Source organism: Leopardus geoffroyi, chromosome C3, assembly GCF_018350155.1.
Source record: "Leopardus geoffroyi isolate Oge1 chromosome C3, O.geoffroyi_Oge1_pat1.0, whole genome shotgun sequence".
Classification (NCBI taxonomy): domain Eukaryota; kingdom Metazoa; phylum Chordata; class Mammalia; order Carnivora; family Felidae; genus Leopardus; species Leopardus geoffroyi.
Window position 1 is genome coordinate 86,537,642 of NC_059338.1, and position 25,949 is coordinate 86,563,590.

Sequence of the window (25,949 nt, forward strand, 5' to 3'; positions counted from 1 at the left end):
GTGTTTCTAGTGCCCCAAATCCACTGTCTCTCCACTGGTAAACTAGATTCCTGCTGCAGTGAGGAAGTGGCATTCTCCCAGCTGTATAGCATGTGGAAGGGGACCTGGCTTTATAAACACCCCCTTAAAAATTTTCACCTGGATCTTCTGTTTTTAGCTCGATTATATCTTTACCTTCAGAAGTACCTGGTGCCTCCAATTCTGGTACTTTTTCGAGACTGTTGCTCGAATTAACCTTCTTGTAGGTGCTCCATTCTGGCTTAGTTTTCACCTTTCTCTGATCCGTGAGGTTAATTAACACTCCTCCATCCACTTTCCGTCTTGTATTTCTGTAATGCTGTCACCTCGTCCTCTTCTCCCATTAACTCTGTGCTTATGAGGGTATGGCTTTTTATTTTTAACCCATTTACATTCATTTTTAGTGCACTTTTATTACAAAGTGGTCATAATTGTATGTGTTCAACTCACCATCTCTAATAAGTACTTCCTTGTCTTTAATTTGCTTTACTTTGCTGCTGCACTTGAAACTCTAGACCTCTCATTCTAGAAACTTCATCATCCTTTGGTTTCTGTGGCCAGATATTTTCCCCTTTTACCACATTATCTCACCTTCTTGCCTTGGTTATTTCTTCCACTGCTTATCTCTTAACCATTATTGCTTCCCATGTCTCTGTCCTCTTATGTTTTCTTTTTCTTTTTTAAAATGTTTATTTGAGAGAGACAGAGAGAGAGAGAGAATGTGCATGCAAACAGGGGAGAGGCAAAGGGAGAGGGAGAGAGAGGATCCCAAGCAAGCTCTGCACTGTCAACACAGAGCCCAAAGAGGGGCTCAATCTCACAAAACATGAGATCATGACCTGAGTCAAGAGTCAGATGCTCAACCAGCTGAGCCACCCAGGTGCCCCTGTCCTCTTATGTTTTCATGCACACATTTGCTATAGCATTTTCATCCACTTGCATGGATTGAACCATTCCTTAATGCTGGTGACCCCCAAATCTGTCTGTGGCTCCAGACTCACATAAAGCTCAGAAACCAGAAGAAAAGAGGACCCTGTCTCCCTACATCCTACTCAGGAGAAACAAACACACTGGACCCAAAACAGGTCCTCCTTTTAGAACAACAGGTAGGAATGAAAAGAAGGCATTCAACTTTATAAAATGTAAGAGAAAGAGCCAAAGAAGAGCTGTGTTAGTCATGATAGTGGAGCTTTTGCTGCAGTAAAAAGGAATCTCTAGATCACACTGACTTAACACAAAAAAGTTTGTATCTCTGTCATGCAAAATGTGTCATGGATTGGGGCAACTCTCCAGGGCAGCTGTTTTCCTACATTGGCTCACTACTCCCAGCCTCATCAATTTCATAGAACTCCCATTTCAGCACATGTTGTGAATCTTGCCATGTTAAGATCAGGGGAGAGAGCTGCCTACCTGAGCACAGGCAATTAAGTACCTGTATTGGCGGGGGGGGGGGGGGGGAGGGGGGAATAAGTATGTCAGGTTTCCATTCATTGGCCAAAGTAAGTCACACAGTTACCCCTAACTTCAAGGGCATAGGAGAGAATAATTCCCTCTGGCCCTGAGAATTGGATACTGTTGAACAGTAGTAATTTATAGCATTGAAAATACTTGGTCATAAATATAGGAGCATCCAAAATCATTCTACTGACCTCTCTGCTGGGCTTACAGACAGAGTCATTTTTCAAAAATAGTTCGTGCAGCATCTAAATGTTTGAAGCCTCACTAAGAATTCAAGTTTAAAGTTTTCAAAGAGGCGTTTCATAGCCCTATTGTTTATATTTGCTTTGATCAATATTCCTCCCCAACCTCAAACATGATAGGAAGCCTGGAAAGGAAAAAATGTTATAAAGTATTGCCCTGAAAGAGTCAAGTAGGTGTGTGCATGCGTGTATGTGCATGTATTAGTGTGGAGGTGCACTTAAAAAAGTTTATTTATTTTTGAGAGAGAGAACAAGAGAGTGCAAGTGGGGGAGGGGCAGAGAGATGGGGGCAGAGGATCTGAAGCCGGCTCTGCACTGACAGCAGCCAGCCCGATGCGGAGCTGGAACTCACAAACCATGAGATCATGACCTGAGCCCAAGTCAGACACTCAGCTGACTGAGCCACCCAGCTGCCCCTGCAGGTGCCCTTTTTATGGTGAGTGTGGGATAGTCATAGTCTTGTTGCCCAGAGTTATGCCTGAGGACAGATAAATATGAGCTTCTTGGAGTATGAAATTGAGCAGAGGAGTTTTGCAGTCCAGTGATCATAGCCCCTCCATTTTCTACCTTGCCTTCATGAGATACTGTTTCTTCCCTGTGAAGGGCACTTTCCAACATGTAGATGAAATCATTAAAAATGAAGTGGGAGTGCCTGTGTGGCTCAGTTGGTTAAGCGTCTGACTCTTGGTTTCGGCTCAGGTCATGATCTCCTGGTTTGTGAGTTCCAGCCCCACAACTGGCTCTGCGCTGGTGGCTCGGAGCACGCTTGGGATTCCCTCCTCCTGTGCCCCTCCCCTGCTCGCACTCTCTATCTCAAAATGAATGGATGAACTTAAAAAAAAAATTAAAAAATAGAAAATCTTAATGCCTTTTAAAGTTTATTTATTTTTGAGAGAGAGAGAGAGAGAGAGAGAGAACGAACACGTGTGAGCAGGGGGAGAGGCAGAGAGAGAATCCCAAGCCGGCTCCACACTGTCAGCACGAAGCCTGACATAGGGCTCGAACTCACAAACCATGAGATCATGACCTGAGCCGAAATCAAGAGTCAGATGCTTAACTGAGCCACCCAGGAGACCCAATTCAGGAATTTTAAAGTGGACGGTAATAGCTGGGTGTATAATGTATCATAACATGTACACAGCAAACATCCTTGTGCTCTGCCAGCCGCAGGGATGCCAGGAACTCTGAAGAGCATTTGCATGATGTAATCTATTGTGGACTGTTGATTCAGCAGCAATTTTTCATGAGGAGACTGTGATTGTTAATGGAGGCATGATGTGTGTCATCTTTAAAACTGAAGGGCAGGGCTGGCTGAATCCAGGCCCTCCTGCTCTCCCTCTTCTGTAACCTTCTCCAACCTGCTGGCCGTCCCTCTTTAGCATGCCCACAATTTCCTCAGAACCTTCCTCCTGCCACCCACATGGACTTGCCTTATCCTATATTTCTCCAAAGCTTTATACACAGACCCCAAGCCCTCCCATCTCCTCCATTTATTCGCATTTAGGATATTCAAATGTTCAGAGAAAGGGGATGGGTAGGGGATCCAGTTAGTACACATTAAATGGGTATTAAACGACAGATAGTTAGGTATGTATTTCTCAAGCTAGGGTCAAAAGACATAATCCTAGAGGTTTGAGAGGTTCACGGGAATTTTGTAATGATAGCTAATATTTATTGAGCACTTACCATGTTCCAGGTATTGTTTGAAATGCTTTACATGTATTAACTTAGTTTCACTAAAACCCTATAAAGCAGATGCCCTATCTCCATTTAACAGATGAGCAAATTTAGCAACACGCTTATCCCATCAAACAGATGAGTGACCATGGAAAGTCTGAGTTATCAGCTCAAGGTTATAGAGCTAGTAAATGGCGGAGTGAGGACCCAAACCCAGGAAGTCTGGCTCCAGAGCTAATGATCTCAACCTCTTTGCAATGCTGTCATCTGGGGCTTGGATGGTCCAAGATGGCTTCACACAGGCGCCTGGTAGTTAGCTGGGGCTGTTGCCTCGTCCTCCATGTGGTCCTTCCAGCAGGATACTCCAGACTTCTTCATGTGGCAGCCAAATTCCAAAGGGTAAATGTTATGTGGAAAATTACCTTGATGTAACGGCAGCCTTCAAGTACACCACCACGTGGACTGTATGGTAGGTCACAGGACAGATAGGCTTATAGACCAAATTCAGACACTTGAATTACACTGTTTATGTGACAGCTTTAAAGCATGTTCCCAAATGCTTTGGCATTGCTCCCATTGAAGGGGGGGGGGCTATATTCCCTTCTCTTGAATCCTGGCTGGCCTTAGTAGCTTTCTGGTAGCTAGTAGGGTACGGTTGAAGTGATGCTGCACAACTTCTTAGGATACGTCAGAGAAGGTCATAGCCTGGTTTCTTTGCAGACACTCATTCTGAGGGAAGCCAGCTGCCACGTGAGAAGTCTGCCATGCTGGATGGAGGGGTTGTATGAAGGTACTCCGGTTCACAGTCCCAGCTGAGCATGCAGCCAGCCAAGAGCCAACATCAGTTGTCAACCACAAGAATGTGCTATCTTGGGTATCCAGCCCAAATCAGCCTTCAAGTGACAGCTGCAGTTAGTTGACATCTGATAAGAGACTCCAAAAAAGGACTGCCTAGCAAGTCCTTCCCGAATTTTTGAGCCACAAAATCATGAAGAAAATAAACTGGCTATTTAAGCCACTAAGTTTAGCATAACATGTTCACTCAAAAGAGCAGCAATAGTAACCCAAACTATTTATCAACCAATTTAAATTTGTTTATTTATTTATTTATCTTTGAGAGAGAAGGGGGTGTGGGGGGGGTGGGGGGTGGACAGAGGATCTGAAGCAGGCTCTGTGTGTACAGCAGAGAGCCTGATGTGGGGCTCGAACTCATGAGCCGTGAGATCATGACCTGAGCTGAAGGCAGACATGTAACCGACTGAGCCACCCAGATGCCCCATTCATCAATTTAGAAGAGAGTGGGAAGCAAGGGGAAAGAGATGGGGTAGATAAACAAGCTTAGGATAGCAGGGCGGAAGACCAGAGTATCTGAATTTTGTTTTATGCAGTGTTCCTATGTACACTGTGCAGTGTTCCTATGTCCTCTGCTGTGCCAGTCTTCTCTGCAGATGGTGTGGTTGTAAGGACCAGAGCAGAAAGTAAGAGAGAGGGGCCTGGAACCAACAGATATCTGTTCTGTCAGAAAGATGAAGGAGCAAGTGTGTCTGGTCATAACCGTAGCTGGTCATTATTAGCTGACTGAGTAGCGAGGGGTCTATCTGCTTTTCTTTTCTTTTTTTTTTTTAATTTTTTAATGTTTTATTTATATTTGAGAGAGAGAGACAGACAGACAGAGACTGAGTAGGGGAGGGGCAGAGAAAGAGGGAGACACAGAACCCAAAGCAGGCTCCAGGCTCTGAGCCATTAGCACAGAGCCCGACGCGGGGCTCAGACTTGTGAACCGCGACATCATGACCTGAGCCGAAGTCGGACGCTCAACCAACTGAGCCACCCAGGCGCCCCCATCTGCTTTTCTTGTACAGACTACACAAGGCCGCAATGGGGCTATAATGGGTGTCACTAGTGAGTGGCCAATTTAGTTGTCAGTCTAGAGGTAGTATAATCTCTACCTTATTAATGTTTAAAGTTCACTTGGTCTATCTCTTTCTATCTAAAGTAGCACTTTCATTTGTTCCATCCCTTTTATCTATGATCAACACGTATCTATTTATCCTTTGTGTAATGTCTCAGAAGCAAATTGTGTCTACTTTTTAGTTTCTTATTTTCTACAGCAGACTTGAATAATCATAAATCATACAGCAAACACATTGCAACAAGCCCCTAGAACAAGCACTTAGATCAGGTTTGTGATGTTCCACTTACTGGCTCAAGCAAGTCACATAGCTAAGCCCAAAGTGGGACAGGTCTACACAAGGGAATGGACACCATAAGACATGATTCACTTGGACCACCATTGTAATAATGTACCACTAACACAGCTAGGCAATGGTTGATCCAGTTGTCAACCTTTCAGCAATCTGTTTCTGGAGCCCCCCCACACAACTGGTGTCCTCGAGGCTGTTAGGAACCGGTAATTAGTCAAGAGCTTCTCCAAACCTCACTTCCCAGGCCCCACCCCGAGCCCAATGAATCAGAATCTCTTGAGGGGTAACAGATACAGGAGAGAAGGTGGTGGTACTCCCCAAAACTTCAGACTGAAATAACTCCGCAGAGGATTCCAGCACAGAGGGTTTCAAAAACAAGACAGTCTCAATACGCAACTTCATTTCCCACAGAGCACATTCTTTTTTTTTTTTTTTTAGTAATCCCTACACCCAACGTGGGGCTAGAACTCATGACCCCAAGATCAAGGGTCGCATGTTCTTCTGAGCCAGCCAGACACCCTTCACAGAGCACATTCTTAACTGTCATAATTACATCAGAGACGCTGCCTTGAAATTTTTTTTAAAATAATTTTAATGTTTAAGTTAGCAGTGGTTCTCAAACTTTTGTGTGCAGCCATATTAACGGGGCGGGGGGTGGGGGGGAGGCTTGTTAAAGCACAGATGACTGCCCAATCCTCGGTTTCTGATTCAAGGGGTTTAGAGCTGACTAGGGCAATTTGCATACCTTACAAGCTCTGCTGTGGGGAACCACACTTTGAGAACCACTGAGAGCAGTAGGATGATTTAGTGATAACACTGACTCACGTTGAAATATTGCACTTCCATGATTATAGCACATTTACGACATACAAGGTCTTGGGCTGGTGCCACAGCGGATACGATAAGGATAAGATTTGGATTTTGATTGCGCTTGAGCAGATTTAGTCTTTAAGTGGATCTATTCTCTAAGACAGGAAGCCTAAGTATCATTAGATAGGTTCGGATAAAGGGGCAATCTCATTTCTTTGGAGGAGATAAAGTTAAGGCTGGAGTAGGAGACCCTTCGAGCTGGGTCCTGAAAGAGAACTAGGTCCTGGACACGTGGAAAACAGTGTTGCACCACAGGATTCTTTTCGCCTCGGCAAAGAGAAAAACAAAAACAAAAACAAAACAAACCTTGACAAACACCCGGAAAAGGTCTGTGACATTCTTGCCTCCCGCTCCAGCATTAACGATCTGCAACTGCTGGCATCAGAACGAGGAAGCGTGTTTTCCGTGTCACGGCCTCAGTCTCAAACCCTGGCCTTGCCCTCTCCCTTTGGAGCTCCCAGAGCGGGTGCCTCAAAGACTGGACGGAGTGTCTGGCAGAGGCCTCAGTGGGCGGTGCCTTGCCAAAGGGCGCGGCTTAGGCGCTTCAATCCTCAAAAGCCTGAGCAGGACGGTGCGACGACCCCCGAGAAGTGGCGAAGCCCGTGCCTGGCGAGAGGGGCCGCACGCAGAGGCACCGTTCACAACGAACCCCAGGTTTACGCATGGCGCTAGGACGGGCCGGTGGCAGCGGCACTACCCTGTCGAGCAAGAACTCCAGATCTGTTTCTCCCCGTTCTTTGCGTTGGACTTAAGGGTGGCGGACGCCAGCACAGAGGACGCGAGCCCTCGGTTCCTCCACCGTCACGCACCGAAAGGGGCGGGGACTCTTGTTCACCCTCCTAACTCTGGAGAGAGCACAGCCCGGAGCCCGCGGACTGCGCCTGCGCGGCCCCGCCCACCCCCTCGCCCCGCCCTGTTAGTCCTTATACCGCCGCTAGGGGTATCGGTGCTGCTGCGGCCTGAGAGCGCGGCGGCTTTGAGGGCGCGGGAGCCGTAACGAGCGCCGGCGAGGGCAGGCAAGAGGGTGGGAAAGCCGGCGGGAGCGGAGGGCGGCGCCGGAGGAGGGCGGCGCGTGGCTGACTCATCCCTCTGGAAGATCTAACTGACGGAGACAACCCTCGTCAAACCCGCCCGCCCGCGCCACCCCTCCTCAGCCGGGAGGCGCCCGCCCGCACCGCCCACCGGCCCTCTCCCGGCCCGGCAGCCTCGGAGAAAGTTTTTCTTGTCGGAGGGACCCGAGCCGCCGCGGGCCTTTCGGAAGAGAAGGGGGACAGGAAAGGAGGCGACCGACGCGCGGACCCGGGGAGTGCATGGTGCCCGGCGCCTCGGCTGCCAGTCAGGAGGACATCGGGGCGGGGTCGGGCTGAGCCGAGCTCCTTCTTCCCCTCGCCTCGCCAGAAATCGCTCTCCCGGACTGCCGCGGGGGTCCCCGCTCCTCAGCCCGCCATGTCCCGGCTGCTGCCGCTGCTGAGGAGCCGGACCGCGAGCAGCTTGAGGCCGGGCCCGGCCGCCGCGCCCCGCCCGCCGTCCTGGTGCTGCTGCGGGCGGGGGCTGCTGGCGCTCTCGGCCCCCGGCGGCTCCCGGGGGCTGGGCACCCACCCCAAGAAGGAGCCCATGGAAGCGCTGAACACGGCGCAGGGCGCGCGCGACTTCATCTACAGCCTGCACTCCACTGAGAGGAGCTGCCTGCTCAAGGAGCTGCACCGCTTCGAGTCCATTGCCATCGCCCAAGGTAAGGGGGCGAGTGAGGGGCGAGCCCGGGGCCCGGCGTCCCCATTCCGCGGCCTGCACCCCTGGAGCCCTCCAGCCCCTCGGCCCGCCCCCACCCCCCTCGCCCGACTGGCCTCGCGCCTGGGACGTCCGGGCCCGGGAGGGGGGGTTACTTTCCGCCTCCTGAGTGTCCCCAGGGCAGGTAGGACAGGAGCAGATCGTGCCAGGCAGCCAGGACCAACGCTTGGCCGGTTCCTCCCCAGCCTCAGAGGCCGGAGCTTCAGCCCAGATTGTCAAAGGATTCTGTTTCGATTGTGCTTTGATTTATTGTGCGCCTCCCCTCCCCAGCCCTCCTGTCCCCCCTAAGCCCTTGCTGCTTTCTTGTGAACGTGCAGCTACGCAGGTGCATGCCGTGCCTGCTCGGAAAGCGCTACCAAAACCCGAGAGGCAGGAAGAAACTTTCTTGAAAGGTTATCCAACCAAGCTGTACGGGTGTCCAAAAGAAGGGATATTGCTTCCTAAGGCAGAGATGCTCTCAGCTGTGTGATTGCACACACTTCTAGTTGTATTAAACAGCCAAAGGAAACATTTTCCTGGGAAATGGAAAGAATGAATCATACCAGCAACTGCAGATACATAACTTGCAAGCCCGTATAGGTTCGGCGCTGCACAAGTTCAACGCCAGTTGTTTCCCCAGAGGTTGAAAGAATGTAATAAGAATGTATTTTTTCTGGCAATCTGTGGCTCTACAATAAAAAGCAGACTTCTGCTTTAAAGTAATGTGGAATGGTGAAAGCAAAGCTATTTTTAAGCTAACATGTTAAAAAAGGATATTTTTAAAAACGAGTGCAGAGTGCTGTAGGTCAGAATTTGAGAGGAGGTGAAAAAAAAACCTAAACATTCAGAAAATCAGAAGGATGAAAGGACTAAATGATTAATTCCATATTAAAATATGTTTGCAATTTGAATACAGTAGTACAGACAAAATACATAATACAGACAAAATATATAGCTTTTTTTTTACATTACGATGTGTTTGACATTTTTTAGCAAGTTTACCTCCCCCACCCTGCCAAAGTTGGTAGGTGCGTAAACATCCCATAGATTCGGAAGTTTAAAGTACATTGATTGAAACATGGCATTTGATTAGCCAGAGGCACTGGAAAGTGCTTCTTGGGCCAATAATATAGGAATGGAAGAAAGTCATGTAAGTGTGACTTACCTATACGGCTTCTTCAGAAGCTTTCTCTTACTTGTGCCTTTGAACTGCTTTTTTTTTTCTAGATTCAGGGAATTGCAGAACAGTTTATAGTACTGGATATTCCAGACAATGTCCACCCCTAGGGCATTTATAGGAGAAATGTAACTTCATAATCAGTTCAGTTATTAAATGTGTAACCATGCCATTATATGAAATAATAATCAAATACTAGTTATTTGTAAGGTATGTTTGTATTCATTGTGTGGTTTAAGATATTCAGTTCTGAAAATGTGCTCCTGGGAGAATACAGACAGTCATATATGCTGGAACGTTAATATTAGGAGTGTTTTCTCCATGGGCAACACTTTTGAACATATATTCGGCCTAGTCTAAGTAACTTCTTAGAAATTCTTCTGCGTTAACATTGTTACAAGTTTCAAGGGCCTTATTAATGTAATTTTATGATAATTCTTGAAAAGCATATCCTGTGATACAACTGGGTAGATTTTACCTGATGCCTTATTGTTTTAGCACATGACAGTAGGATGGCAGTAGAGATGCTACATTCTCCTGGGAAGATAATTTTAAATTTGACGTGGTTTTAAGTATTTGAGAAAGGACCTATAAACTTCAGTCAGTGGAGGTTCCTTAGCATCAGTTAAACTTAATCACTATGGAAGTTATAGGAGAAAGAAATCAGTAATTTGTCTCCTTTGTTCAAGATAAAAAGGGAAAGGTATAGGAAGTGATGTGGTAGTCAAATGCTTGTCTCCTGTTCATAAGCTAAAGAACTTCAAAGTTTAAATCAACTGTTTTTGCCAGTATTGATGACTAAATCATTGCTCTTTGACCCAGAGGATACTTACTGATGCTGCTGCTTTAATTTTTAGCACAGTCTTAGTGTTCCTTATTGTGTTCAATATCAATATATACAGTTCCTATGGAGATCAGTGAAATCATTTTTCCCCAAATGAGTAACTCCCATGTTTTTCTTTTATTGTTGCTTTTTGAATCTTTTTAAATACCTGATTCATGTACTAAATGTATGTGTACTAAACATACTTTCTATTAAATAAATTATGTTAAAAGGACTGTTTCTTGTTATAGGAAGTCTTACGTGTTCTTGGAAAGTGTGCTTGTATAATCGAAAGAAGTGTTTTGGATCTGGTGTGGAAACATTACAGGAAAAAATCATCTATGCTTTGATATGGCAGTGGAATCTATTGTTGAAATTTGGTACATTTGCCCTTATCATTCTTAGTGCTTATCAGTAGACATGTGATACGATCTGTGACAAGATAAAGCTTTACATGATTCTAAATAGATAAGATGAGCTGTGTGGGATGTCTTATCATAGTTAAATAGGCTATTGTGATTTTCAAATTACAAAATGATTTCCTTCTCAATTTTAAAAAAGTTGATGTTGTGTTCTCAATGTACATGCTCAACCTAATCTCTCTTCTAGAGACAGTCCATATTTTCCCGATAATTCTCTGTTGGTTCATTGTTTTTATGACCGGACTGGCAAGCTGACATTAGTATAGTTGCCTTTCAATCTTAGCCAAGAGTTTTAAAGCAAATTTGTCTTTTAAGTTTTTGCAATTATTATTTCTATTCATAGTTGTTTTTTTGTTTTTGTTTTTGTTTTTAGCTTTCAAAACATATGAGTTGGTTTTTGAAGGACAGGCGATGCTCATTGTATTAGTTATACATTATTGTGTAAAACATAGTGGCTTAAAACAAACATGTTTTTTCTCAAAGTTTCTGGGGATCAGGAATCTCGAATCAGCTTTGTGGCATGTTTCTGACGGGATATCTCATGAAGTTATAATCAAGCTTTTATTTTTATTTTTTGTAATCAAGTTTTTAGCTGGGCCTGCATCAGCTGAAGTCTTGCCTAGGGCTGGAGGATGCATTTTCAAGAAGGCTCACTCACGTGGCTGTGGGCTGGAAGTCTTAGTTTCCTGCCCTGTGGGCCTCACTACAGGGCTGTCTAAGTGTTCTCAAGACATGGAAGCTGGCCTCCTCCAGAATGAGTGATGGGAGGCAGAGAGAGGGCGCTTAAGCTGGAAGCCACAATCTTTCATAACCCAGTCTTAGAAGAGAGAGTCCATTTATTTCGTCCTGGTACATTGTGGGAAGGTGCAAATACCCGAAGGTAGAAATCACTGGGGGCCATCTTGGAGGCTGCCTTCCGCACTTACTTAAAAGTGTTATAACCAGTGTTTATTGGAGAATTACACAGCAAGATAAGAACTGGCTTTGGGGAAGGCACAGTGAAAGATAATTGAAAAAAAAGGAGCTTCTTAGGGAATTATTTTTGTTAAATGTGTACTCGAGGTACTTTTCAAAATGAGATTTCTTTTACGTAATAGTAGATAAGAAATGTATGGAGGTGAAAAGAGCAGTTTTTCTATTAATGTTAGATCTTTTTTTTTTTTAATTTTTTTTTTAACGTTTATTTATTAGTGAGAGACAGAGAGACACAGAGCGTGAGCAGGGGAGGTGTAGAGAGAGGGGGAGACACAGAATCCAAAGCAAGCTCCAGGCTCCGAGCTGTCAGCACAGAGCCTGACGCGGGGCTCGAACTCGCGGACCGGGAGATCATGACCTGAGCCGAAGGCAGACACTGAACCGACTGAGCCACCCAGGCGCCCCTATTAATGTTAGATCTTAATCACTTGTATTTTTTTTTTCTTTTTCTCTGTATAAGTGGTAATTGTGTATGTTTTAAATTTGCTTTTTTTTTTTTTTTTTTGCCATTTATCTACATCCATATAGATACACCTTATAATTCTAAACTTCAATCTTATAGTTCTCATCTTTTGTGGATATTCATTTAAGGTAGGATGTTTCATTGTGAGAACTTGTCATATACAACAAGAGGCTTTTGGCAGAATGAAAGGCCAAAAGATTAAAATCTGATATTAAAGTGGATACCGAGAATGCTTAAAAACAAGACTTTTTTCATGGAGTTCTGATTCACTGGGGATCTTGGACTCTTAACAAGAGTATCCCCGTTTTTCTCAGCCCATGGTTATGTGAGAAAGTAGCAACTCAGCTAAGCTATTGGTTTCTGGGATGAATTGGAGATAATTGTGGCTTTTGCTCAAAGAGAATTAAAAAAAGGGCAAGAAAAACATTTCATATTCCAAATTAAGATGTGTGAATAAATATATTTCAGAGGCTTGGTTGAAATGGTAAAAGAAGAATAAGGGAGGTGTAGCCCAAACTAGACCCCGCAAGAGAGGAAGAACCAGGATGGGGATATGAAGTGTGAATTGAGTCAAGAGGAATGAAGGATCTCTAATAAGCTGAGAGCTGCTGAGGCTGCTTTTCCTTCTCCTCCTCCTTCTCCTTCTTCTCTTTCTCCTCCTTCTCCTCCTCCTTCTTCTTTGCCTTCATCTTCTCCTTCTTCTTCGCCTGAGACCTTCTATATCTTGGGCCCAGATAAGTTATGAAGCTTTGCCATAATCTGTTATTTACCAATATGGAAAGAGCCTAGTTACAGCAGTATATTCCAACAAAACTTAATTCTGAACACTTTAGAATTACTGGCATAATGGAGTAATCTTATCACTGGGGATTATTGCCAGCAGAACATAGCTAACATAATAGGATTTTTTTCTTCCATTATAAAATGTATATATGCTGTTTGACAATCTCTAATCATCACTCATATATAACTGGATGTTCAGGGTTACGTGTGACTTAGAACAACAACTGTTCTCTTATATTTCATGATCTTGCAGCTCAGGAATATAGGGAGGGCTTGGCTGGATGACTTTGTTTCATGTGGCGTCTGTGGAGGTCCCTCCATAAATTTCAGCTGGTAGATGTGCTGGTGGCAGGGTCCAAGATGGTTTTACTCACATGCCTGGTACTTTGGTGGAGGTGGCTGGAAGCTGGCTCATCTGGAATGGTTGACCAGAGTAGATGCACATGACCTCACTAGCACAACATTCTCGGGGAGACTGTAGTACTTATATGATTGGTCATGACTCACAGAGAAAAAGTTCTAAGAGGGTTATCTATGTAGAAGCTGTAAGACTTTGTATTAGTTTTCTGTTGCTGCTGTAACAAATCACCACAAATTTATTGGCTTAAAACAACACAAATTTATTCTCTTAGAGTTCTAGAGGTCTGAAGTCCAAAAGGAGATTTAAGGGGCCAAAATAAAAGTCTCAGCAAGGCTCAGTCCTTCTGGAGGCTTCTGGAGAGACTCTGTTCCTTGTCTCTTCCAGCTTGCAGTATTCCTTGGTTCCTGACCACATCATTCTAAATCTCTGCTTTGGTTGACACATCATCTCCTTCATTTACCTTTTTGCTTCCTCCATATAGGACCTGCAGAATTACATTTAGGGTCCTCCTGGATAATCCAGGGTAATCTCACTCTTTCAGAATCCTTAATTTAGTGACACCTGCAAAATCTCTTCTGCCATATAAAATAAGGTACTCACAGGTTAGAGGATTAGGATGTGGACATTTTGGGGAGACATTATTTAGCCTACCACAGACTTGTTATGACCTAGTCTTGGAAGTTCCAGAATGTCATTTCTACTGCATGTTGTTGGTTAAGCATATCGCTAAAAGTCTAGATTCAGGGAAGAGAAATCAGGAGGTATTCTATGTACGTGACCATGCCTAATTGTAGTTTATTCCTTTATATCAGTATGTTAAAAAAATTAATCATTTCTGTTGGAAATCTTTTATCTTTCTCTATTAATGCATACAATTAACATGCCAGGTATTTAAGACTTTAGAACATTCATTCTTGTACTGAGTGGTAGTACAGTGATTCATTTTATAAGATGTAGAGGACTCCTTCTGTATCAAGATTTCTCAGCCTTGGGCAGTACTGACATTTCGGGCTGGACAATTCTTTGTTGTGGGAACTGTCCTCTACCTGGGGTGTTTAGCAACATCCCTGTCCTCTACCCACTAGATGCCAATAGTACCCACCCACCTTCCTCGCCCCTAGTGTGTCAAGCAAACGTTTCTCCAGACATTGCCACGTGTTCCCTGGAGGAGACTGTGGGTCAAGGAAAGGAGAGGAGTGTAGCAAAATTGCCCTGGTTGAGAGCCATTGCTTTATACGAAATGCTATATGGCTGTTTCTTCTTCAGTCCTCTGCCTTCTCTCTCCTCTTCTTTTATCCATTGGTACTTGCTATTATCAGTGTATTATCTTTGCTTCAAGCTTATTGCTTTATTATACATTTATTTTTCTTTGGATAAGGACAGAGAAGTAACTCACCTCCTTATCAACTCCTCGCCTCTCTATCAAATAAAATGAGTTTTATGATAACTGTTTTCCTTGATGGTGGTACCTCTTAACTTCTAAATTCTTGACCAAATTCTAAATATTAGATGTTTAGAAAATATGGCTTCAGAAAAGTGAAACCCTGCTTCAGTTTAATTCACCAGTCATTAATTTTGTGGTGTCTGTCTTAGTAATCTCAGTAGTCACATATTGCTTAATTTTTGTGTCAATTATGACAAGCAAATTTTTATAAACAATTTTGTAGATAGGAAAATTGGAATAATAGATCTGCAATTTATAGGGCCATCTAGAAAGGTAGGTAGAACTAAATGGATGATCTCGTGTGTTGGGGATGATCTGATATTGAACCATTATTAGTGAAGATTGTTTCAGTTTTTCTAAAAATAGTGATGAGTTTGCATAACCACACTCTTGTCTGGTTTTCTTTGGCAGGTCATAGTGTAAAAGTAACTGGAACAAATAGGGACTAAATCCCTGAGTGTAGATTTTATTAGCATCTTGCTCAATTCAGCTGAATTAATTAGAATGTAGATTTATAGGACTCTGTCTAGCCTTGTCTTTGACTCATTGGTTTATGTCTATCTATCTTAAGTTAATGAAAACAATCCCTTAAGAACAAGTTGGTATATGTTAAAATATAATAAGTTAATTACCCCAGATCATCTGGTAAATGAGAGACTCTTCTAGATAAAGGACTTTACAGGTAACAAGATGTTGTTCCCCTTAAGCTCTACTTTGATGGCTTTGGTGGTGACATATTTGAACGTATTGCATTATTCTCTACCTTAGTAAAAGTATAATGAGCACAATTTAGCTTCTACCAGATGCTGGTGTCTTTATATACTATACTCTAATGCTTCTTTGGGGGCTACTTCTGTTTGTAGGCATTTGAGTCATCACATCAAATGCCTCCAGAGCGCTGTGCCATTGCAGTTGGCATGTCCTTTAGACTTTGTCACAGTGATGGTGAAATGTGTGGGGCTTATTGTGCCCCTCCTCCCACTCCCTGGTGCCCTCAGACTGTTCTGTTCTCATTCATCTCTTGTGGTTCTGTTAAATTCTTTTCTACTACCTAAAGGAGGTCTGCTTCTTGATACCTCTGTTATTTTTTCTAATGTCTAGTCTTTGTCGTTCTTCCGTAGTGTTTTTATTTTTTCCTTTCTCTTTCATTACCCCCCCCCCCTTTTTTGATACCTCTATGTTTCCCAGTAGGGTTTACTCCTGATGGACATTTCAAGGTCATTACACCACTGCTCTCTTTTGTCTTTTTAGCAAGCCAGTTGCATCTATCAAGTTTTTGTTAATCTTTTGACTCTTCAGCTCTCATATTGAAGATCTTGTGAGTATTTTTGTTAACGTCTGATTGTGGCTACTTAAAGGATTGTTGTCTTAAGAACATAAAAGGTAGTTAACTGAGACATTACTATTTTTAAAGTTTTAGGGAAATTTAAATTAGAATGGTGCCCTTTGTTTACATTTTCTGTCTTCTTTCTGAATTTTAGGGTAGATTATTCAGTACATTGTGTTATTAGAAACGTTTATAATTTTAAAAACAGTCTGGCATTTTGTGACTTAACTTCTGAATTTCTATTGTATAATAGTTCTTATATTTTATAGAAAACATCCTATTACTGCCACTATTGCTGTTGCTAACATCATCTTTATTACTATTACTTAGCAATTGAGTATTTGTTATGTGCCATACTGAACTAAGTGAATTTTCATGTAATTATTTTGTTTATTTCTCTTAGAGAAGGAATTTTTTTTTTCTATAGACTAAGATACCTAGACTAGGAGTAGTTTGCCCAAGATCCTACAACCTGTGTGACAGAGTAATTTTTAACTTGGCTTTATTTGTTTCTTACTATTGCACCTTTCTGGATATTCAGACTTGGGTTTTTTAACACACATTGGGAAAAAAAAGTAATACTTGAAATAATAAAAGTGACATGTGCTGGTAACATATCTTAGTCTATCTTCTATATATTTGCACAATATACAACATCAGTACAAAAGCAAACATGGCATTGTTACTTTGAAAATAAGGGGAGTCAAAGTAAAATCAATATGCAAAAAAAGTTTATAAATATCTTAAAAAGTTTATAGGTGAGAATTTTGGCAGAGTTAGCAAACTAGTATTTGGGACTTCTGACGTAAATTTCTAAGCTTAAGTTTAAAATTCCTTTAGTTTTTTTTTTTAATTTTTTAACGTTTGTTTATTTTTGAGAGAGAGAGACAGACCATTAGCAGGGGAGGGGCAGAGAGAGAGGGAGACACAGAGTCTGAAGCAGGCTCCAGGCTCTGAGCTGTCAGCACAGAGCCCGACTCCGGGTTTGAACTTGTGGACCGTGAGATCATTACCTGAGGGACCGTGAGATCATGACCTGAGCCGAAACCGGTCACTCAAACAACTGAGCCACCCAGGCGCCCCTCCTTTACGTTTTGTGAATGAGTTCTTGGATTTTTATTTTTAAATATGTAACATATTATTCATAGGAAAGCTTTCCAGCTTTGAAAATTTATTTATTTAGTAAATATTTGTTACTGTACCTACTATATAATGGATGCTGTGCTAGGTGTTGGGGGTACATCAGAGAATTGATTTGGCAAAATACTCATAAAGCTTACTATTTTGAGGGAGGAAAGATATGAGCAGTAAAGTAAATAAGCAAGATAATTGTTGATAGTGTGTACTGTTAGATGAATAAACAGAATGACACTTGATTTAGATAAGATAATCCGGGAAGGCCTTTTTGTAGGTGATATTTAAGCTGAAAATAAAGGATTGAGGGAAAAGCTGTCATTCAGACAGCTGAAGGAAGAGCATTCTGAGAAGGAAAACCAAATACCAAGACCCTGAGACAGGAAGAGGCTGCACGGTGTAGGGATTGACAGAGGGCAGACATAGGTGCAACATAAAGAACAAGGGGGAGCGTGGAATGAGAGGAGATAGGCAGGTAGGCAGAAGCAAGGTTAGTCAGGGCCTCTGTAGGTAAACCGTCTGAAGGCCGTTCCTGGGTATGAACATGAGAGTGAAGTAATGGAATTTAAAGAGCACTTGGATGCTTTTTGAGAACAAATTAGAGGGTGCAAATGCATAAGCTAGGAGACCATTAGGAAGTTGTTGTAGCAGTTTAGTCTAGAGAAGTTGGTGGCTTAGACTAGGCAGCCATGGAGATGAAGAGCAGGAGATGGATTCAAGATATATATTTGAGAGTGAACTGGTAGGACTGCTGATGAGTTGGAAAGGGACAGGTAAGTAAGGGAAAGGAAACAGTAAGTGATGACTTAGGTTTCTGGCTATAGTAATTGAATTAAAGGTGGTGCTATTAACTGCCAGGGAAAAGACTGGGGAAAAATAGATTAGGGGTGTGTGTGTGTGTGTGTGTGTGTGTGTGTGTGTTTTCACATAAACCTGGAATTCACAGGAGAAGTTTAGGCTACAGATGTAAGTGTGGGTGTTAACAGTTGTATATAGATTGCTACCTAGTCAGGGGAGAGAGGAAGGCACTAAAGGTGAGAGCCTAGTTTAGGGGTGGGGCCACAGGCAAATCTAGCCACCTACTTCTTGTAAACTAAGTTTATTGCAGTAGAGTTACACTCATTCATTTATGTATTATCTATGGCTGCTTTTGCACTAGAATGGCAGAGTTGAGTAGTTGTGACATATGGCCCCCAAAGCCTACAATATTTAGAATCTGTTCCTTTACAGAAACTATATGCTGACCTTTGGATAGAGAAGAGGAAAAAAGTCCATAATTGAGACTGTGAAGCCCCAAAGTTTCAAAGTCAGAAGAGTAGGAGCCAGCAAAGAAGGCTGTGAGGAGGGGCGTCCAGTGAAATAGGAAAACCAAAGAGTTTTGAAGCCAAGAGAGAAACTGCTTCAAGAACGAGGAAATGACCTTCAATGATATATGTTGCTGAGAGGGCAAGTAAGATAGAATTTGTTTGCAAGGAGGTCACTGGCAACTTTGGAAAGATCTCTGGTGGGGGGACATACCTGAATAGGTTGAATAGAGAATTAGTTAAAATACTTCTTACTCTTAATTTTGGTACTAGTCTTTTAGAAATTAAAAAAAGTATTTAGCTTCTTTACAGAACAGAGGTCGGTCGGCAAATGTTTTGTAAAGGGCCAGATTGTAAAAATTTTAAGCTTTATCGGCCAAAAGGCAAAATTGAGGATATTGTATAGTATTTATATAAAAGAAAACAAACTTCCACAGATTTTTTTTTGCTGGAAAAGTTAAAAATATAATAAAGTAACAGTACAATTTTGTAAAAATTTCTTAAAGTTTATTTATTTTGGGAGAGAGAGTGCGCGCGCAAGCACTAGTGGGGGGAGAGGCAGAGAGAAGGAGAGGCAGAATTTCAAGCAGGCTGCACGTCATCAGGGCAGAGCCCGATGCAGGGCTCGAACCCTAAAACTGAGATCATGACCTGAGCTGAGATCAAGAGTCAGAGGCTTAACTGACTGCACCACCCAGGTGCCCCAGTACATTTTTTTTTTTTAATACAGATCTTCTAATGAGGAAGGTGGAATTCTTTTGGGGAGATAACATTTGGTTGAATTGGGGTTCAATATTAGTGTCTCTCATTGTCAAAATTGATTGTAGATACCATGTGTTACTGCCAATCTGTAATAAGGTTTGACATGTTTTGTCTTTGAAAATGTCTTTTTCACAAAGATAGGTACCTCCAAATACTGACATGAGTCTGTAAGCCTTTGACTTTAAGTGAACATATTGATTGCTTAGAAGACTTTTATAGAATTCTATTAGATTCTTCTCCTGATATTTGTCTTTTCACATTGTATATTAATCCCTTCCAGTTTGTGGTAGGCAGAAGCTTCTCAACTGCACACAGTTAAAAGGGTTTTGAAATACGGATCTTGCTCTGAGGTTTGTAGAATGCTGCTGGAATCGTGGTTTGAGCTAGGAAAATGAAACCACTACATATTTGTGTGGAAATGAAGATCTTGCCTCTTTTAACTTTTAACAGTAAGGGAAGTATATAAAGCAGCTCAACATTACTTGTGATTCAAACATCATTAGTCTTCCAGTGACTACTGTGGTATATTTCATATTTAAATGCTGTTTGAGATTTAATTCATTAAGAAGTATTTCCATGGCTAAACCTAATTTCTGTAGCCATTCAGTGTTTGATAGTGGTTGAGGGCTGTTCTTCCAACTATTTAAAAATGTAAAATCATTTCTAGCTCACTGACTGCATAAAAAACTGGTGGGATTTGGCCTGTAGGCCATAGTTTGCTGACCCCTACACCTATTTGTAACTTATTTATTGAAAACTTTGGACATTATAGTATGTAATATAAAGGAAAGGAATTGTTTTAATAGCATGAAGTGTGTGTGTGTGTGTGTGTGTGTGTGTGTGTGTGTGTGTGTGTGTCTGTGTGTCTTTGTGTTAGGGGCCAAGGGCAGGCCCTTCCATGATGGGCCATTTTGGCATGAAGGTTATTTTTGAGTTAAAAGCAATTAAAACCCAGCAGATTCAGGATAAAGCTCTTTACCTCCCCCACAACTTCCTAAAAAAATTAGATAGAGTACTTACTCTGGGAACAGAGCTATCCTGTGGTGGACAGGAACCTGGCAAGGCCTGTTTGTTCTAAGTCCTTTATGTCCCATTGTGTCTGAGTGACCCAGCAAACATTTGTTTACCAGACATTTACTCTTTTTTATCTTTCTGTAAATTTCATTACTTCCCTTTAAAGTACCAGACCCTTACCCTTTGCTTCTGAGTTCAGAATGACATGTATACCTCACTTTGCCTATCTTTGGAATTTCCATGTCTGTGTGGATTCCCCATATATGATGAAATTAATTTTAATTTTCTTCTGTTAACTTGTCTCATGACAATTTGGTTCTTAGTCCAGCTAAAAGGACCTAGAAGGGGAGGGGTGGCTCAGTGGGTTAAGTGTCTGACTTGGGCTCAGGTCTTGATCTCACAGTTTGTGAGTTCGAGCCCCGCGTTGGGCTCTGTGCTGACAGCTCAGAGCCTGGAGCCTGCTTCAGATTCTGTATCTCTTTCTCTCTCTGCCCCTCCCCCACTTGCACTCTCTCTCTCTCTCTCTCTCTCTTTCAAAAATAAATAAACATTAAAGAAACATTTAAAGGATCTAGAAGGGGACAGGAAATTTTTGCTCCACTACACTGTGTTTTAGGTATATCTCAGTTCCTCCTGGTAGTGTATTATCCATAATGGAAAGAACACTTTGGGCTTATAAGTCACTAATTTTTTTTTAGGCTCGTTCCATCATAACTGTAACATGGGTTTAATTATACAATCTTTAAGATCTCTACCAGCTCTGTAGTACATTTTAAAATATATACAAGTCTCCTTTTTTAAAAAATCCTATGAAATCAGTATATTATAACTTCCTTGAATGCTAGGGCCTTATCTTCCACTTCCTTTGTAACTGTCTGTGGAACCTAATTATACAACTTTGTAATCATTAAGTTATTTTTGGTTGGGTAACTACTACGAGTTACAAAAGTCATAACATTTTGGAAAAATGCCAGTTTTCACCATTGTAGTGCTTGATATTTTATTAAATTTTTTTTATTTAACAATTTGAGCTTCAACTGTGTACTTGCCAGACACTATTGAGGCAATTGATAGGGTTCTTAAAATTACGAAGTTTATATTTTAGGGAAGAAGGAGACAGTTTAGTTTGAAATTATAATGCAGTGTGTTAAGTGCTATGAAAAAGGGTGTACAGTGCATTGAAGTGCATGGGAGGGATAGCAGGGAGCTGGGAAATGAAGAGGGGACAATGTCACCTTACAGAAAGTAACAAGTTGAAATCTAGAGGGGTATATGGGTTGTAGTGGTAAGCTATCATGAATAATGCCAACATGTTTGCAGTTTAGAAAGATCACTCTGCATATAGCACTGAGAATGGATAGTAAAGGAATTAGACTAGAGGCAGAAAGGAAAATATTTAGGAGAACTTTGCAGAAATCAAGGAAAGATGATAGAGATCTGGACTAGGCTAGTGGAAGTTAAGGTAGAAAGGGGTACACATATTCAAGAGAGTTTATTTAGGAGTTAAATAATAAAACTGTTAACCGAACAATAGAATATGTATTTGATGACAGGGGTATGAAATAAAAATCAGATTTTTGATTTGGGCCATTGACAAGATAGTGATATTCTTTACAATGGAAGGGACTGTGCGGGGGAGAAGGAGGTTTTGGAATGGAGAGGTGCATTCATGTTTAGCTTCTTTGGTATTGGGTATTTGTGAGATATGAGATACATATAAAGATACCCATTAGTTAATTAGTTGTATGAACCCTGAACTCCAGAGTAAGATGCAAATTTGGGATCCTACCCATATAGTTAGCAGCAAGGTTGGGGAGATTGAGTGAAAAGAGAGGAAAATCCAGGAGAGAACTATGAAAAACACCAAAGTTGGCTGGAAGGGAAGAGGGAGAAGAACCAGAACTAGGAGGAGACCAAGAAGGAATGTTCATAAAGACAGGAAAAGTATCAAGAATAGTGTATCCCAGAAGCAAAGTGAAGAAGAGAGTATTTCAAGAGAGAAAAATCTGATGCCTTGGATAGGTCAAGTAAGAGGAAGACTTTGCGGGGGGGGGGGGGGGGGTTGGTAAGAGGATGTCTGTTGGATTTAAAAGCATGAAAGAGACTGAGGTCTTTGTTAGAAGCAGTCTTATAAAAAGCTCTGTGGGGATAAACCAGATTTTAGTTGGCTGCAGGAGTATTAATAAGGAAGGATTCATCTCTTAACAGGAACTTTGGATATGGAGGGCAGGAGATGTTGGGTAGTAGCTTAACTTTATCTGAGACTATCTTTTATAAATCAGAAGTCTGAATTTATTTTGAATATTTGTTACTAGTATACTCATTTCTTACAGATAGCCGTGTGTAGAATTCTAGTCCAATAGGGGCATTATTCTCATGCTGTATGAATTCACATTTCCAAAAGCCACTTTCAGATGGCACCAAAAAAATTGACTCACCATATATCAAGATAAGATTAAATTAATAAGCAGTTTTTGGGGAACTGTGTTGTATATTGTAACTTTAAACTTTACTAATGGAAACTTTTTTATAGATTCATTTAATTTTTAAATCATCTGTATTTTCTTAGAACCAATACCTGTAAGAGACCAGCTTTTGTCATTTTAACACATTTCAATCGTAATATATCTTAATTGAAACTATGTTTTCTTATATTTCATAAAGCTTTAGCTATTTCATTTTTCCAGAAAGTCATATTCTTACCAGTTATAGATTCTTACAACTTATCCACAGTCTTACTTTTTCTTCAGTGTCATTAAAATTTTCATAGAAATCAAAAAGATGATTGGAAATTCTATTTTTCAAATTAAAATACCTAAGAGATTGGGGGAACATTTTTTCCTGGGATGTGGAATTTCATTGCTAAAATTGAGACAGTCTTGGGCAAACTGGGCAGTTGATCACCCTACCTGCCCTAAGGAAAATAATAGTATTTTATTTTTCCCCTTCTTGCAGATTAAGACTTTTGACTCATAGGACAGATTGCAAAAGGATCTAGGTAGAGTTTCATATTCCCTGCACGACTGCTTTTCCCCTCCTCCAAGTCTGCACCATAATGAACACTTTAGCTTTCTCTCATCTTTTTTGCATCTGGTAGGATTTCTGGTCAAAGAATCTGCCGGAAGGTGCAGAGTCTTCTCATTTATGCATACCTTTGTGCCTTCACACTGTCCCTCCAGCCTTCACTGTGCCATCACCAGTTCCCTTACCGTTCTAGCTATGCTCTTGTGGTATCTAGTTGCATCTGTCGCAACTAAGCAAGTGCTAATGTCCCCTCTGTCCTTGCAGGTGTCTGCCTCTTGTTTGCTCTGTGACTTGAGTTCTCTTCCAGGTTCAAAATAAGTCAGGAATTTGAATTTAGTGTGACTTTGTTTTCACCCGAAAGGTGGGAGCAGTACTCTTTACGGCTTTTGACATCCCATAGTGGAAACTAGAGCCCTGCTTCACAAAGCTGAATGTACATACAAAGTCATCTGGAATCTTATTGAAATACAGGTTCTATTTCAGTGGGTTTGGAGTGGGACCTGAAATTCTGCCTTTCTAACAAGTTTGTAGTGATGGCAGTGCTACAGGTCCATTGAGGAGCAAGGTTATAGAAAGTGTTTTTGTTTATGTTTTTCAGGTTGGAAAGAGTTGAAGTCATATAGATAAACTCAGGCATGTTTGAATTATGAAAGAAACCAGGTTGAGGTGCCTGGGTGGCTCAGTTGGTTAAGCATCCAACTCTCAATTTTGGCTCAGATTATGATCTTATGATCCATGGGTTCGAGCCTGGAATTGGGCTCTGCACTGACAACTTGGAGCCTGCTTAGGATTCTCAGTCTGCCTCTCTCTCTGCCCCTTCCCAGCTTGTGCGCGCTCTCTCTCTCTCTCTCAAATAAATAAACATTAAAAATTAAAAAAAAAAAAGAAAGATAACAGGCCAACAGATGTGAGCATGATAATGTAAGATGTGGCACATTTTGTGAGCTGGCAGAATTTTGTATTTGTGACTAAGATCTTACGGTTTAAAAAACATTCTAGTTTTTTTTTTTTTTTTTCCTGCTCAAGGGGCTTCTTAAAGACAAGCAAAAAATGTAAATTGTTAATACTGATTTTATAGTTACACAACGATTACTTTTGGTTACAAATGCTGTGTGATAGATACATTCTTTGTTGCTCATCTGTTTCATTATCCATTAACATCTTTAATATTCCGTCCATTGGTTAGTTTCATTTCTTCAGTGAACCATGCCCCTAGTCTTATTCTTTTGCCTTCCTTCATTCTGTTCTTCCTTTGCTTTCCCCACTTAATTTTGAATTGCTTTTAAGATTTTGAAATAACTTCAATTTTATATATCTCTCTCTATTTATGTAACAAATCTCAGAATTTCAAGTATAGCACAATAAGCTTTTTTTTTTTTTTTTTAATTTCCCCTGAAACATTTGAGAATAAGCTCCTGATATGATTCCTGTCATAGGTTGCGTTCTTTAGAAAGCAGTCTCTGAGACAAAGATTAGCTTACAGGAAGTGTATTGGGGAATGCTGTTGAAATCCTCACCTTCCTAAGGGAAGGGAATGGGGGGAAGGAAGCAGGTTTGGACAGAGGTGCAAGTTAAGTGATGGGGTCTCGGTGGAAGCCTCAGCTTACCCTGTAGAGAGTTCTACAGTTGGGATGACCCAACAACATTGTTCTGAGTTGGGTGAGAGGTCTGGGCCCCTGTCTCTGTAAAAATGAGCTATTGGATGCGGACTGCCTTGGGCAGGGTACAGAGCCTTGGGTGAGGCAGCATTCTTTGGCTGAGGCTGTCTCCCGTAGTGACTGGCCACTACGAGCTGTCTCTTGGCAGAACTTCCAGCCGTTAAGGACCGACTGCATTGCAATGGCCACAACTGGAATACTTTGGTGTATATTTCTCACAAACAAGAACATTGCTTTATATAGCCACAATGTAACATGCACTGCCATCTAAGTACTCCCAGGAAGCTCACTTTCACCAGTTGTTCCAACAATGTGCCTTTACAACAAAAAGATCCAGTCCAAAGTCACATGTTGCATTTAGTTATTAAATATCTTTAATTTCCTTCCATCTGAAACAGTCCATCAGTCTTTAGCTTGCCCTTGATGACCTTGGCACTTTTGAGGTTTATAGACCAGTTATTTTGTAGCATGTACTTCAATTTGATTTTGTCTCTTTCCTCATGAATAGATTCCAGTTATGCATCTTTGATAGGAATAATATAGAAGTGGTGTTCTGTTCTTTTTCATCGTGTCATTTGCCCATGATTTTAATTTGTCCTTGGTCGTGTTAACCACGCTATTGTGCAAAGCAAGGACTGCCTTTATTCTAACATGTTTCACTTCAAAATTTCATAATTTTTTATTAATACATATTTTACTTTATCACTTGAATACACTTTGATTTTACAATATTTCTAGCATGCAGATATCCCAAACCTGAGATTGCCATTGTGAAGCGAGCGAAGAAGGTATCATCAGCAGAGACCCCTGATAGTTTTGGTATAGTACAATCTTAACAGTATTGAGTGTTTGTCAGCTGTTACTGCAAATAGCAAAGCATCTATTTGACAGAACTTCTTGCTTGTTTGAAATAGAATGTTTTGGTTATAATGATAACCCCCTTTTTTATTTGCACCAGTGTTTTAGACTGTCTATAGAGTATTTATTTTTATTATCTAATCCTAGACTTTGTGGATATGATGGAATAATAATTGCATGTTTA

The 25,949-nt window shown here is 41.6% G+C and overlaps 1 protein-coding gene and 1 long non-coding RNA gene across 4 annotated transcripts in view; one reads left to right on the forward strand and one right to left on the reverse strand.

Moving 5' to 3' along the window:
* Positions 1–7,300: 7,300 nt before the first annotated feature.
* TMEM65 (transmembrane protein 65) overlaps positions 7,301–25,949 on the forward strand; it is a 53,316-nt gene continuing 34,667 nt past the window's right edge. The window contains exons 1-2 of one of the 3 annotated variants that reach the window (XM_045453738.1): positions 7,396–8,201; positions 25,646–25,726. In XM_045453738.1, coding sequence (XP_045309694.1) covers positions 7,916–8,201; positions 25,646–25,726 — 367 coding nt within the window. In that variant the 5' untranslated portion in view covers positions 7,396–7,915. Of the gene's footprint in view, positions 8,202–25,645; positions 25,727–25,949 lie in introns of all 3 variants that reach the window. The other 2 variants (XM_045453739.1, XM_045453737.1) reach the window with 2 other exon arrangements.
* On the reverse strand, positions 12,537–13,296 carry LOC123585490. Its single transcript, XR_006706235.1, has 2 exons — positions 13,254–13,296; positions 12,537–12,855 (listed from the first exon to the last, which is right to left on the reverse strand). It is a non-coding gene; the product is annotated as an uncharacterized LOC123585490 (long non-coding RNA).